The 22,325-nt window shown below is 57.0% G+C and overlaps 1 protein-coding gene and 1 long non-coding RNA gene across 14 annotated transcripts in view; one reads left to right on the plus strand and one right to left on the minus strand.

Moving 5' to 3' along the window:
• Positions 1-6,264, minus strand: part of ACSF3 (acyl-CoA synthetase family member 3) — a 59,878-nt gene extending 53,614 nt beyond the window's left edge. For 4 of the 13 annotated variants that reach the window (XR_010465905.1, XM_065028753.1, XM_065028755.1 and 1 more), the window contains exons 1-4: positions 6,100-6,263; positions 5,004-5,197; positions 2,207-2,938; positions 474-629 (exon numbers count right to left, since the gene is read on the minus strand). Coding sequence is in view for 12 of the 13 variants with exons in the window: in XM_065028753.1 (XP_064884825.1) it covers positions 474-629; positions 2,207-2,908 (858 nt within the window). In the remaining variant the exon portion in view is untranslated. The other 9 variants (XM_065028751.1, XM_065028746.1, XM_065028756.1 and 6 more) reach the window with 8 other exon arrangements.
• A 4,265-nt stretch (positions 6,265-10,529) lies between these two features.
• LOC135575337 (uncharacterized) lies at positions 10,530-18,285 on the plus strand. Its single transcript, XR_010465907.1, has 2 exons — positions 10,530-11,585; positions 15,918-18,285. It is a non-coding gene; the product is annotated as an uncharacterized LOC135575337 (long non-coding RNA).
• Positions 18,286-22,325: the final 4,040 nt, after the last annotated feature.

Consider the following 22,325-nt stretch of genomic DNA (forward strand, 5'->3'; position numbering starts at 1 on the left):
TGCTGGACATAGGATAGGAAGGGCAAACGCAAGCTACAAAAAATGAAATCTGACAAGCAGCATAACGTCAAGCAATACATGGCTAACATGCAAGAGAAAAACCCAGTATTTCCACTTTTCCTGGCACTGGAGAATTAACAACCCTTATTCTGGGTGCAGATGCTCTCAGTGGGTGTGTGGAAGGATCCAGCTTCAGTCAGAGACCCTCAACATCATGAGGAGGGACAGTGTAATGTTACCATTATGTATGTCATGCTTAAATAAGTTGTAGCCTCCAGAAGAGCATGTTTACCCCAGACTGAGTGTCCAACCAAACACTTTTGCTTTTTAACAGACACTTTGTGAACCACATGCAGCCAGTGGCTAAAGAGGCTGGAATTCTTTATGAACTTATTTCCAAAGTTGCTCTAATTACAGTGCATGGGGTCTCACTGCTGAATTTTAAAGACAAAGCGTGATCCCTCCAGGCTTACCATCTGTGCGCTGAATTCGGGTAACATGATGCATGTCGCTCCCACCCAAAGAGGACAGAGCAGCTTATTGATCACCCCGTGGACATGATGCAAAGGCAGCACATGCAGGATAACATCCTCCTTCTTCCACTCCCATTTCTCAACCAGCCCTGTGGTCTGTAGAAGAAAACATACAACCCAGTGTTAGGACAGGAGGAAAAGACTCTCCCTGCTCAGAAAACCTGAGGTCTCCAGGCTCCAGATCCCCTGGGCACAGCTGGCTGCAGAAATCACAGACCTTGAACCTGGGCACAAAAATCTTTCCTTTAGGGCATAAAAATCTTTCCTTTAGGGTCAGAAGTAACAAAATTCCCACGACAACAGCAGAAAACAAGAGGAACACCTGCATCTTGTCAGTATGTCTTCATACATAGATCAAAGTCCTTCCTCATTACTAAGAAATAGTCAGCAATGATTTTAAGTAGGACCTACAAAATTATTAGCCTGCCGCTGCACAGGCAGAGTTGGCAGAAACAGGAATCGAAAGCCTAATTTTCCCAGAACTCTGTTGACATAGTTGGGACACTGACACTGGGCTTTTAGCACCTGTAAGGGATAGTCAGGAGGAGCAGAAAAGCCACTGTCTGATAAACAGAAAGGAGGCCGCATGCTAGTAAAAAATATTAGTATATTAAGCCATTCATAGCGGAGTATTTTAGAAGCTAATTATCTCAAGCATTAGACCCCAGGCTTCTGGGTGAGCAATGCCCTTCAGAGCCCAATATTAGCAACTGGAAAGCTTAATTCCAGCCATCTAAAAATAAAAATAAAAAAAAGGCACCATATGAACAGCGGAATTCAGTCATGTCATTCCTGACCCTTTTCCACAGGGCAGGGAGCAGGTTTTAGGCTTTCTGAAGACAGTGCAAAAGATGGTGCCTGCTCAGGCCGCCTCCCAAATGATCAGCATATTTGTGAGGGAAGAGATTCTTTGCCCAATATAGCCCAGCCCTGGCTCTACCCATCACCGCTCTGCACCGCTCCCATTGCTGCAGCATCCGAGTGCCCAGAACAACGCAAGCGTTTGGAATCATCCGTAAGGCGCGATATATTCCCTGCCCTTTTTCCCTAATGACATGAATCTATCGGTTGCAGGCAGCGATAACCAACTGGGGAGGGAGTCAGCAGGCTCATACAAACTTTTAATTCCTTTCGGCTCAGAGAGCTAATGGATTTTTTGCCTTGGGGACATATAGCTGAATAATGCACAGACTTCACACAGCACTGTATAGGGCTGGGCTAAATTATATTCCAATTAGGGGCAAAGAGCCTTTCTTAGTCACAGTGAAGAAAAGCAAACTGCAAAGAAAGCAGTCTCTTTACAACAGGTCTCATCCCTTCTGCTTTCCAGGAAAGCAGAGAGAAGAGTCCAAAACGACAAGGTTTAGAGCCTCAAACACTCTTCAGAGAATCACAGAATCATGCTGGTTGGACAAGACCCTCAAGATTGAGTCCAACCATAACCCAACTCTAGCGCTAAACTATGTCACTAAGAAGCTCATCTATGTGCTTTTTAAACCCCTCCAGAGATACACCTTCTGTGTGTTCACCTTAAAAGCATTGAGGACTTTTGAGATACAGCCCCATGGCTCTGGGCTGAATTCGGTTGTGTGTGTTTGTAACCCCAAAACACCTCCAAAGACCAAGAGTTCTGTAACCTGGCAGGAGCACTGCAGAGGGGAAGCGGCACTCACCACAGCTTGCACATTCTCATGGGTGCTGAGGACGCCTTTAGGTCTTCCCGTCGTCCCACTAGTGTAGATTATCATGGCTCCTCTGTCTTTCCATGAGGAGCAAGTTGTCAAGGGATCCTCCTCCATTGCTGCAGGACTTGCAGATCCATTGCTATGAGACCTAAGAAGTGGCAGAACCGGAACTCCCAGCTTCTCAGCACTGGGGGTTATTTTCCCCAAGAATTCCTCTGTTGCGATGACAAGAGCACTCTGCGAGTCCTCAACCACATATTCCAGCTCCTGCACTGGGTGTTTCTTGTAGAGGGGTACTGCTATGCCCCCACTCATCCAGGAAGCCCACTGAGCCACCACATACGAGGCATCATTGGGACACAAAAACGAGATCCTCTCTTCCTTCAAGTCCCTGCTGGAGCACCCCAGAGTCCTACAGATCTCCTGGGACAAGCGCAGGCTCTGGCTGAGAAGGTCCCTGTAAGTGTGCTCACCATTTTGGTCAATGATGGCGATTTTATCACCAAAAGCCAAAGCCCTAGTGAAGACAGGGGTAATGTCACCACTGTGGGCTGCCCGAGCAGTTTGCAGAGCCCTGTGGGGACAGCCGGTCCTCTGCTGCCCACACAGCCCCCACCTGCCACGGTGCAAGTCCCTGACGAGGCATTGAAGGGCTCGGCTCGCCTGGGGGAAGAGGAGGGAGACCAGCATCCTGCCAACACCTCTTGTTTTGGAGCGATTCTGCAGAAAGCAATTATAGGAACAGATAAGTACATGCAGCAGTTACCCAGGGGGTTATTCCCACAAAGGAGAAGTGGCAGCTTTGAGTTGAATAATGCCCACTGTATTATTAATGTTTATGCTTCAGACTGCTGCATCCCCAGTGCACTAAGCCCTGGTTGGATGGAACAGGAGACAGAGACCCTTCCCTATGTGGCCTCTGTGTCCCTCAAAACTTAAATTATGAAACAGTTTTCATCAATCAGTAATATTAGGACACTAAGTAGTGGCTACTTAAGGTGCCACTCAAACTCAGTGTGACCAGCAGTTGAGGAAATTAAAGACAACAATCCCTAGCTCTCAATTCACAGTTTCCACCACTGTGGTGAAACACCACCTTGCTCTGTGCTTTGAGTTAGGCAGCACAGAGCTAGACATGAAATCCAGGCCTCCTCAGGTTTGGTCCAGCCAAGATTATTTCCTGCGTGAGCTTTCCTTTGAGCAGCAGCACAGCTGAGTACAGCAACGTGCCCAAACCCTCCCACCTGATGGATCATCCATCACTAACACCGCTCCGGCTCAGTCGCATTCTTACGTGACACAGCAAGCGATTCACAGCAAACAGCAGCAGGAAAGTGCGGTCCTGCACACCCTGACCTGGGGGTTTGGTACTTCTGAAAGTATCAACCTGGCAGCTGAGCAGAGCATTGGGACAAGCTCAGCTCCACTTTATCTGAGCCCAGTCTAACCATCACCCCGGTCACTCTGCCAGAGCAATGACACAATGCGCAGGGACACTGCAACACAGAAAAACCTCCAAAAGGGAACAGGGAGATGTATCAGTGCCAGTAAAGGTTTTACAGGAAGAACATGGCTGGTACAAACATCCCACATTCTGCCTTTGTGCTTAGACAGCATGATGACATCAACCTGCTCACTCATGGGAGAAGTCAGCAAAAAGCCTCTTGTGGTGACTGGTAAGAAGTCCCTGAAGCTCTGAAGTTTGCTCTTCACCCCTTTTCATCACCCTCTCCCTTTGAAAGGGAAAGATTTGTGTCATAATATCAGACAGTACGTGAAGCATCCCACAGAAGCATCTGGGAAAGTGTTAATGCACAGAGCAAATCCCACCAGAATATAACCGGGAGATGGGAGCCCTGGGGACCACGGGAACACTCTGCAGGGGAGATCGCTGGTACCGCAGAGACAAGGCGAAAAAAGAAATAAATTGAGAGAACTGAAAATATGCCTCAAAAGAATCCTGACCCCCCTCTGGACAGAGCCTGGAAGCTCATCAAGAGCAAGCACCCTTGTTGTACAGAGACTGTCACCGACACCAACAGGGGAGCAGAGAAAACAGAACAGAGCTGTGATAGAAGAAAAAAGGACTTTAGTGCACAGCCTGGCTAACGGTTGCTAGCAAACATCCCCCCAGAGGCATCCCTGGAGAGATACTGTGACAAGAGGACAGAGCCAAAGGATGACAACTTCTCCCTTGGTAAGAGTGTATGTGACATTTCCTCAATGCTGGCAATAATGACTTGATTTAAAAAAAAACAAAACAAACCAAAAACCAACTTTGTTATCAGTGCCTATTAGTGGAGCTAATATCCTCAACTCAAATATCCTCCCAGCTCAGCTTCCCACCATGGGGAGGAGCTGAAACAAAAAGGATCCCAAGAATTGACAGCTCAGGGATGAGCTGAACATGGCTCAACCCAGCTCAGGCTGCTCAGACAAGGGGTTATTTTTGCACAGATGTAGCTGACAGCCCTGCAGTCTCTCCCATCCACCTTCAGAGCATTTCTCCAGCCAGACACTGGCTTTGCACATATTTTCTTTTGCATATCGACCTCAATTTCTGCTTCTGCAAAACAAACTTGTGATTTAGTGCGGAAACATCTGGTAGGGGGAGAGGCTTTAAACACAGACCGTGGTAACCAAGTACACTCATGACATACACCGTCAGGATGGAAAAAAAGCAAAACAGGTCATGACAAAGCTCACATGACAGATTTCCATTTCTCTGTAGGGACTAAAATATAAAATAAAGTGAGAACACCATCCGTAACATAAACCAACTCACCTCACTCTGACCTGTGCCCAAGGTCAGCTCACTGGTGAGATGTCAACACTGCAGTCATTAAGAGGGGCGTTAATTGGAAGCAAGCCTTCACCAGGATCCCGCTGCGCTCCAGGCCAGTACAGTTAAGTGCACTTGGCATGCTCACTGTTCCTCGCACTGCTCTGGAGCAGGTGTTAGTTGCTGCTTCAGAACAGCTGCTTCCAAAAAAAAAAAATTAAAAAAAAATAAATCACATTATCCCCTTTTCACCACAGCAACAGTCTGGATTTAATGGAACAATAACCAGCAGCACCTTCAGCCAGGCCTGGGTGTTTATGGACTTCATAGAACAAGTGTTGACGGGGTGTGTACAGACTCACAGACACTCAGGACAGGGTGAGTTAGCACCAGGGGCCGTTTTCTTTACCTGCCTGTTGCTCAGGGGTAACTGGGACAAACACCCCCCACCCCACCCCCCCCCACCCCCACCCCCACCCCCCCCCCCCCGCCCGGCACAGCGCGCATTTTTCGCTGGGGGCCCTGGAGTGGTGGCAGCAGCACAGCAAATGAGCGTTTGCTGCCTCCACCTTCACCCCCTATGGCTAAAATAAGAAAATAAAGCGGCTGGGGAGCTCACACCAGCTCCTGGCACCACCAAAGCACCGCAAGCACGGCGGAGCTGAAGCCACAAGGCCGAGCCCCTGCGGACCCCAGACCCGCCACCTCCCCGAGGTTTTATTGCTCTCGCACCCCGGGCAGGGATTCCAGCCCCAGCTCTCCGCCCCGCATGCCAAACCCAGAGCAGCTGGAGGAAAATCCATCTTTCCCTCATTTCCCAGCTACAGCGGGCGAGGATCGGCCCCACCAGGCCCCTCACACCCGCTCTGAGCCCCCTACCGGGCCCGGACTCACGGGACGGGATGTTTATTATGTTGTAATTAAAGCCACCGCTAATCGCGGCACCGGGCGGGGGCACCCTCCTACCCCCCACCCCGGGGTCCGAGCGGGGAGCAGAGCGGGCCGAGGGCACCGGGACACGGGTCGGTTCGCCCCGGCTGACGGGACGGGACGGGACAGGCCAGGCCGGGCCCGACCCACCGCTTCGGCGGGGCCTCACCTGGCGGCGACACCGCGCCGGGGACCGGTCCGGCCGCGAACGGGCTCCGGCGGAAACGCGGCACCGCGGCCGAACGTTCCCCCCGCCCCGCACCCATTTTATGGGGATTTGGCCCCAAACCGCCCACTGGGGCGGGGCTCGGCGGCGCAGCGTGCCGGTGACGTCACTGCGTCCCCCGGCGGCGTCACCACGGTGTGCTCTGATGTCATGGCAGTAAATGACGTCATGGAGCTGCAGCCCTGCCCGGGGGCGCCAGGCTCATGTGCCAAACAGCTGGATTTGGGCAGGGCTGAGGAATGTCCTGGGCCCCTCCTGGGCGTGGACAGGCACCCTGAGGACACACAGACATCCCAGGGACACACAGACATCCCAGGGGTGCACAGACATGCTGGGGACACACAGATATCCCAGGGACATACAGACATCCAGGGGTCACACAGACATCCCAGGGATGCATAGTCATCCCATGGACACAGATAATCCTGGGGACACACAGACATCTCAGGGACACACAGGCATCCAGGGGACACACACAGAGGTCACCACACTGCCACATGGCAGCTGAGCTGAAGCTCTCTGGCCATGGCAGCACTGCGTTCCCCTCCCATTCCAGCCCTGGCCGTATCCCACTCGCCAGGCCTGGCTGGAGCACAGCCCCACACCAGGGGGCTGTGGCACAGGACATCTGGGTTGCACCGACAGTGCCACAGCCCCATGGCACCAAGCAGAAACCCAGCCCAGTTTATTATTTTCAGCCGGTCCCGCTGCAGATTTGCATTCACCTCTGCAGCAATAGGGGACGTGTGGGATGCACCCAGCGACACGGGGCTGCCAACACTTCCCCTGGCAAGGCCTGACACGTGGCCAGAGACACCCATGGGTGATGGCACAGTGGGGAAGCCATGGTGGGATGGAGCAGGACTCCACACATGGAGCTGCCAGCTTGGTACCAGGATGCTGCCGGTCCAACTGTGGCATGGGCAGCGGGGCTGCCTTTGCATGGTTGAACGTGGCCTTTGTGTCATGCAAGCCACCATGTGCCAGCCTATCTCTGGTGGCACGTGCCCTGGTGTTGTCCCCTCCTGGGCCCCACAGCCCGCTCCTCCGCTGTTTTTCCACTGTTGCGCAGCGGTGCATGAAGTGGGGCAGCCGGGGTGACCTCCACCCACCTCCCTCAGGTGCGTTTCCACCAGGGCCGGGGCCAGCAGCCCAGCCAGGCTCAGCGGGGTTGGGAGCAGAAACGGGGACAGGAGCCCAGCTCAGGCAGAGCCCGGCCATGGCAGGGGGGGAGGCACCAGCCCTGTGCCAACTGTGCTGCATGGCGCCCTGTTGCACTCCTCCTTGCAGCACAGCTCCCTGCTGCACAGCTCCCTGTTGTACAGCTCCCTGTTGCACGGCTCCCTCCCCATTGCACATCTCCTCACTGCATGTCTCTCTCTCCATTGCACAGCTCCCTGTTGCACAGCTCCCTGTTGCACAGCTCCTTCTCCATTGCACATCTCCTCACTGCACAGCTCCCTCCCCATTGTACAGCTCCCTGTTGCATGGCTCACCATTATACAGCTCTGTCCCTGTTGCACGACTTCCTGATGCACAGCTCCCCATTGCATGGTTCCTCATTGCCTGGCTCTTTCCCTGTGCAGCACCCTTCCCGTTGCACATCTCCCTGTTGTGCAGCTCCCCAGTGCACAGCTGTTGCATGGCTCCCTGTTGCACAGCTGGTCCCCTGTTGTACGACACCCTCCCCATTGCACGACTCCCTATTGCACAGGTCCCCACTGCGCAGCTCCCCATTGCCTCCCCAGTGCACAGCTCCCTGGTGCACGGCTGTTGCTGTGCTGCCCTGCAGATGTGCCCTGCTCCTGCCACCACTGCTTTCATTCTCCTTTTTACACTTGCCATCTGTCACCAGCCTCTCCCACTCCCCGCAGGCTGCAGGGATTAACCCCCCTGGGTGGGGGGAGCAGGGGTGTGTGCCCACAGGGTGTCTCTGGTGACAGTGGGGTGCCATCGTCCCCAGGGGCTGATGGGGACAGGATGCATGGGGTGGGGACCGGGCTACGACAGCCGTGGATGCATGCACCAGACAGGATGCTCCTGTGTGGCCCCTCTGGATTGTGCAGGGACACCCACCCTGGCAGGGTGACAGGATCGTGCTCCCCCCTGACCGCAGTGAGCTGCCGGGCCAGCTGGCTGTGTGTGCAACAGATGTCCGCCCCGAACCTCCCTCTGCCGCCCCGTCCCCCGGCACCTGGTGCCCACCGGCCATCTGGAGTCGGCCACATCTCTGGAGACGATGCTCAGCCCTGGCCACGAGCAGCACCCGGCCCCCACCATCCCGGGGGCTGCAGGGCCAGATGCTGCTCCCCAAGGCTGGGGTGACAAAGCTGCTCCCTGACAGTGCTGTCGCCAGAACTAGGGGAGCAGGTTGTGCTTTATTTAGTTTATTTAGCTTATATAGCAGCTGCAATGCCAGCTCACCCTTTGGCTGCATGAGGGGGACATGTGGTACCCAGCCCTGTTCTGTGTATCGGGGTGGCAGGGACACCCCGTCAGGGAGGGGATCAGTCCAGATGTGCCATCACAGCTGGGAGCAAAACACCCAGTGCCTACAAAAGCTGAGACCGGAGTGCACCGTAGCCCTGCCCGCTCATGGACCCTCTCGGCCTGGGCTGACGGGGCTGCCTCCATGGTCCCCCTGGCAGTGGGATGTCCCCAGGCTGTCACCGCGGTTCCTCACCATCTCCCAGGTGGGTGTGAGTCCCACAGCCTGCACCGGCAGGAAGGTTTTCCACTTGCTCTCCCCCACCCCACCTTACCCAGCTCACTGATTAATTATGGATCCAGTAGAAAGCTTTTATTACATTAGCGTTTACTTGTGGCAACATCCGTATTTATTTAAAAAAAAAAAAAAGGAAAGTAATTACTACAGTGGTGTAAACACCACAAACACCACTGGGTTACAGTGAGTGCAATGTTCAGGGAGAGTGCCACGGCTACTGGTGGCTCCAGCCTTGTGGGATGGGGTGGGATGAGATGGGGTGGGATGGGATGGGACGGAATAGGATGGGACGGGATAGAGTAGGATGGGGGCACCAGGGGCTGCCCCCACAGTGCTGCTGGGAGTGAGGATGGAGCATAGTGAGGCAGGAGCCTGTTCATTCTCACTGGGACACAGGTGGCCATGTCTCCAGCTCTGTCCTGTTCCAGCCTAAGTGGAGACAGAGCCAGAGCCTGTGCCGAGGTCCACGACTGCCACCGAGGAGGGAGTAGTAAACAAGGTGGAATGAAACATTTGTTCTCCCTCCATATGCCCATGCCTAATCTCCCATCCGTGGCCCTCATGCCTTGCTGCCTCCCAGCCCCCCTAATCTGCTCCCCACCAGCTGGCGGAGGCTCAGCACTGGGGCCACTGGCCGCTGCCGCAGCCACGTGCCGCACAGCATCGGCACAACCGGGAGGTTGCCGCCATGCAGGTGGCCAGGCTGGCTCGGCCATATGGTTGGAAAAAACAGATTAACTGTCCCCATTTTGGGGTTTAACCCCTGTGCTGCTCTGCAGCGGCAGGAGAGCATGAACCAGGGGATAGGGTCCTGCTACTGTCCCCCTGTGCCTGCATCTCACCCAGCACGAGCATCCGCTGCTGGAGCCGCTTCCCACACCAGGGTAACAGGGGACAGGCCAGTCCCTGGGGGCTCACGGGGGACGCGATTGCCGTCGGGACTCCCTGGGGACAGGAGCAGCTCGAAGACGCTCGTTGTGAAGTGGAGCCATAAGTGCCTCCTGCGTCACGTGGCAAGGATAAGTGCAAAATGGCCCTATTATGATAATTGCACAAAATTATGATTGATGGAGATTAGCTGCTTATTTGAAGAAATGGCAGGCGCACGTGTGACATGGGCAGGCCAGGGGATGGGGGCACGGGCAGAGGGACACACTGGGATGGCTCCCCAGGCTCTTCCTATGGCATGGACCCTCATGATCACCCTGGGAGCTGCTGCAGCCCTGGCTGGGATGTGCCACCATGTGGGGACACCGAGGGCTGCATGGCCCCATCCTGCCCCATGCAAGGTTCTTGGTGTATCTTGCCAACCCCATTAACCGCAGCTCTGATTAGGGGGTGAACCTGTGAAATGGTGACAGCAGGAGGGTCTGTCTGTGCCATGGCCAGGGCTCCTGGTGCTCTGCCCCACCGGGCTGTGCCATGGGGCTGGTGACAAGGCAAGAGCAGCCCTGTAAATGCAGGTCTCGATGAATGACTTATTTGGGGTGAAGCTGAGCAGAATATTGGGTGCCTCTGAGCTGGCAGCCTGTCCTCTGCCTCCTGCCTGGCTGTCCCCACCCGTGTCTGATGGCCTCAGGGACCCTCCAGGCGCGTTGGAGCAACCTGGGCTACAGTGGGTGCTCAAGCCACGCTCCTGCTTTTGCCTTCGAAAAAACACCGAGACCAGGAATTTGGGGAAGAAAAGCCAGAGAGGCTGGATGGCTATGATGCCGATGGCTGGTGGGATGGAGCTCTGGCACACCGGTGCTGCCGGGGCCAGGATTCCGCCATGGGGTGAGGACACCACATTGCACGAGGCTGAGGTGGCTGTGCAGGGTGGCACGTGGATGGAGGGCACCCCAAAACCACCCACCCATCACTAAAAGTCCCTCCTCCACTCTCCCCTTCCCAATTTCCCCAGCCCCCCTGTGTGGCAGACGGATGCTGGGTAAGAGGTGTGTCTGCCGGAGCCGCACTTGCCACACAGCATCGCCCAGCCGGGCTGGTCCATGCTCGCCATCCCCGGGATGGGCTCTCCCGGCTGGGCTGGGGGCACCAGCGGAGACAGATGGGGCTGAACCTCTCCATGTGACACTGGCACCATGGCCAGGCTCTGCCAAGGGACAAGGATGTCACCCAGCTGGCTGTGGCGAAGGGAAGGGGCCCCCAGCGCATCCCCCACCACTGGGCACGGCGAAGCCAGCTCCTGTCTCTGCCGCTTTCCCCTTTTCCTCCTCCCCATTTGGCTTTTGGCAGCGGAGCCGTGGTGGCGGCTGGGGCACACAGTGCCGGGGAAGGGCTGCCAAGCGTCGGCAGCCCCCCGCCGTCCCCGGCCCCCCGTGCCAAGGCTGGTGGCTGGCAGAAGGGCTGCCTGTGCCTGGCAGGGCTCCGGCAGCTGCGGGAGGATCCCTGTGCCGCGCTTGCTGCCAATTTCCCTGCGAGCTGGCACCACAGGCGGCTCCGGAGGCACCGGCGGAGAAAGCTGTGGAGGACGGATTGTGAAAGGGACAGAGGAAAAAAAAATAATGGACACATGCCATCGCTGGAGCGGCGAGGCTGCCAAAACACCAGCAGGCAGCACAGGGCCAAAACCCGCCAGCGGCAGAGAGGAGGGTCTGGCAGCCCATCCCGGCGCGGGTGCATCGAGGACAGGCAGCGCGGCAGAGGCACAGCGCGGCTGAGGCGGGACAGGTAGCAGATGGTGGAGCCGGAGAGGAGAGAGGTATTTGCCGTCGTTTTAAAGGCTGTGTGTGTGCATGTGTCTACTGCTGGGGCTGCCCATGGCCTCCCCGGCCATCCTGCCACTCTCCTGCACACGGCCTGCTCGCCCTTCGCTGCCTGCAGCTGCTGCCTGCACAGGCAGGCGAGAGCTTTGGTGCCAGTGGCTGCAAAGGTGGCTTTGCCGTACTCTGGCCACACACGGGGAGGCTGCGGCTTTGTCTGGTTGGGCTTTGTCTCCTGCGGCAGTGCCGGGAGCCGCGTGGGGCGGCCGCGGGGAGGGTGGGAACCGAAGTCCCGCCAGCAGCCCGGCTGGCATGCGGGAACTGTCCCCTGCTCCCAAATGGGGGCTATGGACAAGCTGAGCTGTGTGGCTGGAGAAGGGGAGCATGGGCAGGGAGACCTCAGCACTCACTGCCATGCTGGGCAGGAGGAGGAGGAAGAGGGAAAGGTTGAAGGGCACTGGGGAGAGCTGCTGGGAAACTCATAGTCCTGTGGCCTCACAGGGGTCACAGCCACGGGGTGGTGGCTGCAGAGGCTGGGGCTGGCTGAGGGGTTTGGGGGTGCAGGTGAGTGTGAGGAGCCGTGGGGACAGGGCTGCAGGGTGCAGGGAGGAGCCTCTGCCTAGCAGCACCGGTGCTGGCGCGGGTCGGTGACAGTGCTGCCCACCCTGTGGTGCGGGAGCAGAGTCGGAGCCGGCAGCGGACGCTGGTGTGTCAGGTGCACCGTGGCTTCACAGTTCCACCAGCACCTGTGCCAAGGCAAAGGGTTCCAGCTGGGCCTCCTGGCTCCAAACCTGGGCACCGGGGGAAGGAACCGGCACGCCTGATTGGAAAGACATGTTGACGATGCCGAGTCTCTGCAGCACCCCAACTCCTGCCTGCTGCTCTGCATGCCTGAAGGAGCCAGGCTGTGCCAGGGATGTCTTCTCTGCACCAACACCCCCAGGACAAACCTTCCTCAGGGTCCCTGCCCCCCAGTACCCATTGCTTGCAGGAGCCAGGACAGGGGCTCAGACCCAGAGACACTGCTGCATCTAGCTTTGAGGGCATCAGCGTCTCCCTAGGAGGGATGTGGGGTGAGGAAAGAGGAGCCATCCTGTCCCACCCTGTCCCCTCCCATCCCACCCTATCCCACCCCATCCGACCCCACCCCAACCCCTCCCATCCCATGCCCTCCCATCCCACCCCATCATCACTGGCCACACTGGTCCATGCCCGCCTACCCCACAGCCAGCCCGTGCATTGCAGCTCTGAGCTGGAGGAACAGCTCTGCCCACATCAGATATTGGGATTAAACACGGCGCCCTGCTTGGTGATGGGCTGCAGCTGTGTCCCCAAAATGTCCCATGGAGATGGATGAGAAAACATCCCTCCAGCAGCCGGACAGCACTGCCACAGCCCCCCCATGTCATGCAACCCTCCCAGGGCTGCCCTTCCCAGGAGGACAGAGCCCCGCGCCTGCCCCATGCCTCCCATCACGGGGCCGGGGGGGCAGGAACGCTCCCCATGCCACAGGACGCTTCCCCCGTCTCCCCCTCTTCCTCATTTTCCTCCATATTTCACAGTTCCTGCTTCCTGCACAAGGCGGGGGTCTCCTGGGACCCCAGCCAGATGTTCTCCGCAGCACACCACATTGCTCTCCTAATGAAATATTCATGGAGCCTCTCCGCCTTTCGCCTCGGAAGCCTTCTGCAGCTCCCAGCCATGGCAACGCCGCGCCGGCAGCATTCCTGCAAAGCCGCCCGCGGCTCCCGGCCCCCAGCTTCCCGCTCAGCACCTTCACACAGCTCCTCCTTCCTCCTCCTCCTCCTCCTCCTCCGGGCAGTGCTGGAGGGGGCACAAGACATCATCCAGGGCACAAACAAGCCCATGTGCTGGGGACACTGGTGATGCCACATGGCTGTCACCCACCCCAAGGACAGGTCCATCCGTGGCTCAGGGGGCTGGCAGGTGGGTGCACACCCCAGGACAGAGGGGTCTCACTCACCTCCCGCCAAAACCACCCCCAGGGGTGGCAGAGCCAGAGGCCTTGTTTTGCCAGCATGGCTCTGGTGCTGTCACCGGCTCCCCGCCAGCATTAGCGATGCTGTGCACTATAATCCAATTAGGTTGTTTATGCAAATAATCAGGTTTTATGTTTTGGTAAAAGGCTTAAATAACCTTAATCAAAGTGAAAAACCTGATTTCATCTCCAGCAGGGACTGCAGTTTGTGGGGTGGCGGGCAGGACACACAGCCCAGCTTGTGACAACCTGTCCAGCTCCTGACACCCTGTCCAGCTGCTGACACCCTTCCTGGCTCACACATGCCCCTGATGACCCCAGGACGTCCCAGGGGCTCAGCACCAAGGGCCATGTAGAAGATTCTTTGCCCAAGCCCAACGCTGCCAGAGGGTCTGAGCTGTCATAGGGGGTCCCAGTGTCCTTCGGTGTCATGCCCTGCAAGCCCCAGCTTGCTCCTGTGACTTGGGGGGGGGCAGGGGTGAGGGTTCCTTTGCTCACAGCCACCGACTCAGTAAGCCCGTGGGGGCTTCCTTGCCTGAAGATCATTAACTGAAACTCCAAAGGCATTAATCACCCAGAGCAATAACTCTAGGAGGGAAGGGCAGGTGTGGGGTGTGCATGGGGAGCAGTGGGAGAGTGCTGGGGTGCAGGTTTGCTGTGCCAGCTGGGGACAGGGGGACACATCTTTGCCACAGCCACCTCTGGGGCTCCCTGCCCCAGGTGCTGAGCATCTGACCCTCCAGTTCTGGCCCCCCAGGGCCCCTTGTCACCACAGTCCTGTATGTGTTCATAAACATGGGAGCATCACTCTGCACCAAGGCGTCAGGCTGGGGGGATGCAGGAGACGTCACCCAGCGACTGGTCCAGCACGCTGCCACCATCCCACCCGGTGTCACCCGTCTGGGCTGCACTGACAGCACCAGAGCATCCCAGTGCAAGGAGGAAATACCAGCAGCTCCAGCTTGGGTCAGGCATGGCAACACGAGGTGGTACAGGGGACGGTGTCACACTGACCCTGCACCCACTTGGGGACAGTCACGGTGAGGCAGGGAGCAGGGCTGGCTCTGGAGGGCTGTGCCCGCTGGCGCTGCCTCCCTGCACACCCCGAGTTTCTGGCAGAGTAATAAGCTATGCATGTAGTGTAGAAATAAAACATGTTCCGCAGAACAAATGATGTTAATTAGCTGAGAGGCTCTGAAGCTGAGTATTAGCGAAATGCCTTGAGGGAGAGAGCGGCAGCTGTGCTGGAATTAATGGCAACGTGCCGAATTAGCACCGCTATGCATCATTGTCAGAGGGAAAAATTACCGGAGAGAGAGGGAAAAACAACCCCTTCCATGTGCCAGCCCTGACCCCGTGGCATGCTGCAGAGCGAAGCCGGCCACGGCGGGTCCCAGCACCCGTGGGTGCCCTGCCCAGGGACATGGCAAGGGAGGCTGTTTGCTCTGAGCTTGGTGGCCTCCTCTGTGAAGGTGTGTCCTCGGGAGTGCCCAGCATGCCCCAGGGATGCTCTGCATCCCTCCAGGGTGCTCAGCATACCTCTGGGGTGCTCAACACAGTGCCAGGGTGCTCAGCATCCCTCTGGGATGCTCAACACAGCTCCAGGGTGCTCAGCATCCCTCTGGGATGCTCAACATCCTCTGGACCAAACCATGCCATTACATCCCACCATGCTCCAAGGGACTCTCTCCTCCAGGGTCTGCATCCCTGCTGCTTCCTCATTCCTTCCCCTCCTTTCTGGGGGGTTATTTATCTCCTTGTCTATTTATTTCTTCTGTTTATTTCTGGTGGTTGAGTGTCTAAAGTCTGGAGATCCTCATTGATTCCTAACGATGCATCTGGCTTGGGCTCCACAGCCTCCTCCAGAGCATTCATCTTCCTTCCCACTGCCTTCCGGCCGGCCGCCTGCCACAGCGTGTCCCAGCGAGCGGGAGCACGCTGCGGATTGTGCATTACCTCTTAATGGATGGTTCCAGTAACGTCCACGCCTCTGATGAATATTTAACACCAACATCCATCTCTGCTGCCCAGCAGTGGGGGTCGGTTTGACTGGTCAGAGCTGAGGAGCTGGTTTTGGTGCTGCCAGTTCTCACGAGAAAATGGGCTTAGCCCCTGTGTGGCTGAACCCACGCCTGTGTAGACATTCGTGAGCAGTTAACCCAGCAGAGACTGGCTGGCTACATCCTAAGCTGCTTTTCCTGTGGACCCATCATTATCCCGCGTGTCCATTGCAGTCCGCAGCTGCTCACCCCCAGCAGTTCGTTCCTGGTGTGAAACATCTCCCTGTTTGTCCTGTCACCCTCAGCCTTTTCTCCTGTTTTTGCCTCTGCAGATCCTCACAGATGCCACCTTCCTCCAGGGATGAAGCCACACTGGATGGGGCAGCTCCCAGAGGCCACCGTGCCACTAAGCCCTGTCACAGGATGGTCCTGGGGCAGGGACTCACAGCTGGTTGTGCTGTGGGACATGTGATGTGGCGGATGCAGATGTGCCACCAATCTGGTCCTTTCTGGGATGTGCCAAGAACTGCTGGTCCCCAAACCCACTGGGACATGGTGATGGAGAACGGAACCCCCTGGGTTTCAGTATCACCAGGAGCACGTCCAGGCAAAGGAGGAGGTTTGTCCATCTGGAGGTTTATCCATCCGAACACCGGGACACGTGGAGTTTTACCGAACACGCTCAGGCCCTGCTGGCTGCCTTGCGGGCCAGGATTCAGCCTGGGGAGGAGAAACGTGTTTGCAGCCACGCTCCAGACCACAGGAGCCCAGGAGGCTGATGGTGGAGTTGCCCAGCGGGACTTGCACAGACCCACCGCTGGGACCTGCTCTGCTGTCCTGGGACACCATCATTCCTCACCCCACTGCCCCATGCCCTGGGGATGCTCCAGGGTCACTGGTCCATCCCCAGCTCAAACTGGGAGCTCTGAGTGCTCAGGGCTCATCTCTGCAGGACGGGGACATCCCACCTCTCCATCCCTGGGCTGAAAAACCTTCTGACCCGGTGGGTTTTGGAGCAAGAGGGATGAAGCGGGAGGAGGATGTTGTGGGTGCTGAGGGTGCTGCGGGTGTCCAGGCAGGGTGGCGGGGGCTGCCGGTCACTGCCAGGTTACATCTGCCGGGGCACGCAAGAGTGACTCCAGATGCATTAGAAGTGCCGTGCTCCAATTTCAATTTCATCGTCTCACAATCATTTTCAGGCTCCTCTTAGTGCCACATTAACGAAGCCTGCTCGTTTGAATGCATAATTAGCCCAAGCATTCTACCTCGCTAATTTCGAAGCAAGAGCGGGGGGGTGGGGGGGGAATTTGCATATTAATTTAGAAGAGGGAGAGAAAAATTGTTTACCACTTGCTTCTTGCTGTTGATCACAGCGGACTTAACTCTTTCCCGGGTGCCATCTGGAGTGGCAGAGCTGGATGCTGGGCCAGCACGTGGGACAGGACGCAAAGGTTACGAGGCAGCAATTAAATCCTCCCCGTGGTGCCAAGACTGGCCAGACCACCCTGCCTGTGTTACTGGGAGCCAACTGGGGGCACTGGGGCTGCAGCCTCTAGGAACACAGGGAAGGTGAAGGGTGGCCAGGGTGGAGGTGCAAGCCCGGGGTGCAAAGTGCCATTGTCACCCCCTCCCCAGGGCATCAGGGTCCCATCCTGGGTCTGTCCCTGTCACCCTTAGTGAAGCTGGTGCAGTGCCAGGTGCGGCCCAGGGATGCCCAACAGCATCATTCCCCCTGGGTGCATGCAAAGTCTACTCTGCCACCCTCACTGACATCCCCCTTGCTTTTTAGCATCCCCCGCATCTCCCTTGCTTTTTAGCATCACTCACCCATAATATTAAGAATGTCGGATGCTCACATGTGCCATCCCCCACAGCCCTTTACAATAGGGTGGCTCATGGCATCGCTGTGCCCGTAGACACGATGCACACACACAACACCCACAGGCCGGGGTGGGTGGCCTCGCTGAGCACCGACAACTCGCTACAACCCCCTACCGCCATCTCCCTTTGTTTGGGAGGCTGTGGGCGTCTCGAGCTGAGGTTGGAGGTAATTTGTCTGTCTCCTGCAGCGGGCTGTCATCTTGCATCTGTGAACCAGTTCCATTTGCGCTGCCATTAAAAAAATCACAGGTCTGATAGGCAGTAAAAAAAAAATTTTTAGAAAAGAGAAAAACCTCTCAAATCCAGCTCTCATGAGCTCATCGCATCTGCAACCACCCTCAAATCCAGCTACTGCAGATATGACGAGCCATATTTTGGCCTTTGCACCTCCATCCTCATCTCATCTGGACTTCCCAAAAAGACTGAAATCACCCCCAGAGAGTCTCTGTCCCAACCGTCCATGTCGTCCCACTGGCGTGGAGCCATTCCAGCACGTCACAGTGATTTGGGGGACAACCTCCATCCCTGGCATCACCGTCTGGCTCCTGCATCCCAGCAGGCGGATGTATGAGGGGTTCATCCTGCTCCTGTCCGTGCTGCCAGGCCACAGAGCCACACGACCGGGGGACACCCCGCATGTGGCTCTGGGGTCTCCGGTGTGGCTGGAGCGATGCCGGCACTGCCACAGCGCCTGGGGCTGGCTCGCAGAGGGTTAACAGCTGATTACAGCCTTTGTCTCTGCATCAGTGTACATAATGCGCCCCGCATTTGCATACTGCAGTGTGCGCTCAATTAAAATGAACTTTTAATTTCTTCTAAGTAAATTACTTCTTCCCGGTACGTGACGCGCACAAATGTCAGAATAATGGGAGAGCCTTAATGAGCTGAGAATGAGGGGTGGGATGGGGAGCACCGGGGCCCCCGCCCCCCTGGGATGCTCTGCATCCTGAAGCCTCCCCATGAGGGGAAAGGACAGATCCTGCCACCTTCTGCCTCCCTTGTTGGTGATGGGGACATCCCTGCTGCCACCTGGAGAGCTCTGCAGTCCCCAGCTCCTCCTGACACATTCCAGCAAAGGGCTGAGCTCTCTGGGTACTGCACCCTGTCATCCCCGGATGTGTGAGGTCACAGGGACATCAGAGCACCCCTGTGAGGGGCTGAGCTCTCTGCATCCTGCCCACATCCCAGCACATGTGAACCTGTCACCATCCCAAAACTTCTCACTGGGCCATCTTCTGCCCAGGGTGCTCCATGCCAGCCCAGGGACCCTGCTCTGCCCAGCCCATGGCAGCTCAGGGATGATGCTCAGCGAGGACATGGAGACCTTCACCCTGACCCTTCTGCCCAGGGCTGGGGACGACTACATGTGCATGGGGGCCAGATGGCAGGCAAGATTACTGGAATTTGATTTTCAGATAAATCACCAACCTGGATGAGCGAGTGCTGCTCCAGATGCATTATCCGTAATCCCCTGGAAGGGAACCTTTTGGAGGAGACGGTCCCTGTGCCAGCTTGGCAGCAGCTGGGTAATCCCAGACGACGGCACGGTCCCGCGCAGCCCGGGGGGATCAGCTGCTCCCCAGCCGCATCGCGCTGTGTCACCCGCCGTGTGTCACCCTCGCTCTCCACGACCCACATTCAGTCCTGCCGAGCCCGGTTGGGAGCAGATGGGACCAGCTGGAGTCACACTAGGAGCACCCGGGCAGCAGGATGAGCCTGTGCCCGTGGTGCCTACACAGGGCTGCGGCTCCTGCTCGGCTCAACGCTGAGGGAGGAGGCCAAGGGGGTGTGGGGGTAGCTGCCGGGCTCCCCCCACCCCGTTGCTCCACAGCAGTGATGTCCAGAGCAACCCCACTCTGCCCAGTGCTCCCAGTGTGGGGGCCACAGAGAGCCCCACTTAGCTCACCCCAGCAGCCCAGCCTATCAACACCAGCAGAACTGCTCAGTTAAGTCCTAATGATGCCCCTCCACTTGTTTCACTGATTAACTAGGATGCGGGAATAGCTCCCAGGCTGGGGGGCCAGTCCTGGGGAAGTGGCTGGGGAACAGGACGGGAGGGACAGGGTATTCACAGCCAGAGCCCAGCACTCATGGGGGCTGCCCAGCCCCTCTCAGGGCTCATAGAATCATTATGGTTGGAAGAGACCCTCAAGATCATCAAGTCCAACCATAACCTAAGTCTAGCACTAACCCATGTCCCTAAGAACCTCATCTCCTCATCTATATGCCTTTTAAACACCTCGAGGGATGGTGACTCCACCACTGCCCTGGGCAGCCTGTTCCAGCGCCCAATAGCCCTTTCTGGGAAGAATTTTTTCCTAATACCCAATCTGACCACTCTCTGGCACAACCTGTGGCTGTCTCTTGTCCTGGTGCTTTGGGCTGCCCAGGGGAACTGTCACCCTGGAGCTGGGGGAACACGGGGGTGCAGGCACCAGGCTGTGCCAGGGGCTGAGCTGGCTCTTGGTCTCTGCTCCAGCCTGGGGATGTGCTTTGGGACACATTGAGCTTTTGGGGCTTCTTGGGCTTCCCCAAACCCTGGGGCTGGCTCAGCCCCACCTTTGGGAGCATCTCCTGCAGCTCCCCCTCTCCTTCAGAAGCTCAAATTTGGAGACTCCCCAACTTCTGCAGATAAATGCAAACTGCAAGCGAAAGGGATGCAAGGTCCAGGGCAGAGCCCCCCTGTCTCCCCATGCCACCCAGCCCAGCACAGCCACAGTGCCTGGGGCTGACCCCAATGTCCCAGGCAGCGGTGACAGATCGTGCCTGATGTGAGACAGACCAGCCATCATCCACCAGGGATGGCAAAACGGGCAATGGCGCATCGTGGCACAGGGCAACCATAACCGGGGATGCTGCCGATCAATGGGCACATTAACCTGTGCCTGCGTCCCTCCCCAGGGGCTGGGGATGGGTGGGGGGAGGCAGCAGATATTAATTCTTCTCTGGTTCCCAAAGGAAGAGGAGATGGGAAAAGCCGAGCGGGGAAAGCAGAGCTTGGTCTGGCTGCTTGTGGTTCCCTGCTCTAGCACAGCTCTGGGAATGTCACTGTCATGTGTACAAGGAGGGTGCTGCCACAGCTCAACTCTGTCCCCACGAAGGGAAGTGTCCCCAAGCCAATTGTGACACAAATGCATATTTGTGCGAGCCAGCAGAAATACCAACCGTGGCCATTGCTGGACTCTAGTTTTTACTTTTACTCCCCAGATCTCCTCTTTCTGCATCCTCATTTACAGGGACTGCTGGCCCACCTCTCCAAGCCCTGATGCCATGGAGCCAGGAAGCAGAGCTCTCAAACACTGTCACCTCTAAGACTAAGTGTTACCCATCACCTTGTCCCCCTCCCCATGCTCCAGTGCCCCCTGATCCCCCCACAGCATGGTCCCAGCGGCAGCCCCTGTGTGACACCGCATGAGCAAGGGAGTGTGTGCCGGCAGCAGCACACGGGAGGCGAGTGGGACCATGCTTTCCCCCCAGTGCCAAAATTTACATTGAACCACAAATTAATTTCATAATTTTTTCCTCTCTAATTATGCCAACATCTGCTGCAAGGCCCAAGCTGTGCACATGCATTTTAATACATCCCTCCCCCTCATCTCTCTCAGCACTGAACTTTTCAGTAATTATCGTCAGGAGAAGGGCTCCTTTCTGCGGGAGGGAGAAACGGAGGCTGGCAGCTAGCAGGAGCATGCAGAGCGAAGCGCAGGCAGCGCTAGGCAGGCAGGGACCGTGCCTGGATTGCAGGCAGCTCTCGGGGCCACAGCTGGTTGCCACACCATACTGGGCTCAGGGTACCTGCTCTGCCCCAGGGATGCTCGCTCCCAGGGCAAGGCCAGCCATGGCTGGAGGTACCTTGCTCGCCCCAGGGCCGGGGAAGGTCTTCTGTCCCAGGATACCTTGGTCCTGTTTCCATCCTGGCAGCTCCCACCATACTTCTCCACGCTGTGCAACAGGGTCCGAATTCTTCTCTGCTCCTTCATGTCCTGCCTGCAACAAGACAGGAGTGCTGGGGGCAAGCCCAGGGTCTCCATGCTCAGCCTTCAGTGTGCCATCCCCTGGCCTTGTCCCTGTCACCAAAGGGTCTGAGCGAAGAAAGTGGTGTGGCATCCCCCTCCTGTCCCCTGCTGCATGTCTGCTCCCACTCAGGGAGGTGTTTCACGGCCTCACTGGAAGATGCAAAAGGTCATTCAGCTGCAGACCAATTAAAACCTGACAATTATCAATTTAGAGCAGCGAGTTCCTGGCCTGGTGAGCGCTCCGATCCCTCTGTGTGAGCTGTGGGATGCAGAAGCAGAGGAGGCACTGAGGAGGGGACAGCGAGATGATGTATGTCCCCTGTGCTGGGACCTCACCTTCAGCCCAGGCAGCTCACTGGAGAGCCTGCAGGGATGCTGTGCTCTCATTAGATAGTTCATCAAGAGATTTAATTAAAAGGCAGCAGGATGAAGGTGTGCTCAGCTGCTATGCTCTGAGGAGGGAAAGTCCAACCCCGGGTTCAGGCCGTAGCTCGGAGCTGCCCCTATGATTAGGAGGGGTCCTATCCTGCCAAGGGCTGAGCACCAAACGTTGCCATAGGCCATGGCACCCATGGCACAATCAAGGGGGTGCAAACCCTCTTCCCGCCCCCCAACTGCCATGGGTGCCACTGCCACCCAACCTCCCCAGCATCACAGTGCGGATAGGAGCCTCATTCCCCATCCCAGGGGGTTCGGAGCTGAGCACCCCCAGCTCCATGCTCCTGCAATTAGTTACAGCTATAAAATTAATTACATTGCTGGGGCTCTGCTCCAAGTCAGCTTGCAGCAAAGCAGGATCAGTCCCTGGGGCTGAGACAGGGGGGGTTTGTGCTTTGGGGCTGT

Source organism: Columba livia, chromosome 13 (assembly GCF_036013475.1).
Source record: "Columba livia isolate bColLiv1 breed racing homer chromosome 13, bColLiv1.pat.W.v2, whole genome shotgun sequence".
In the NCBI taxonomy this organism is placed as follows: Eukaryota; Metazoa; Chordata; class Aves; order Columbiformes; family Columbidae; genus Columba; species Columba livia.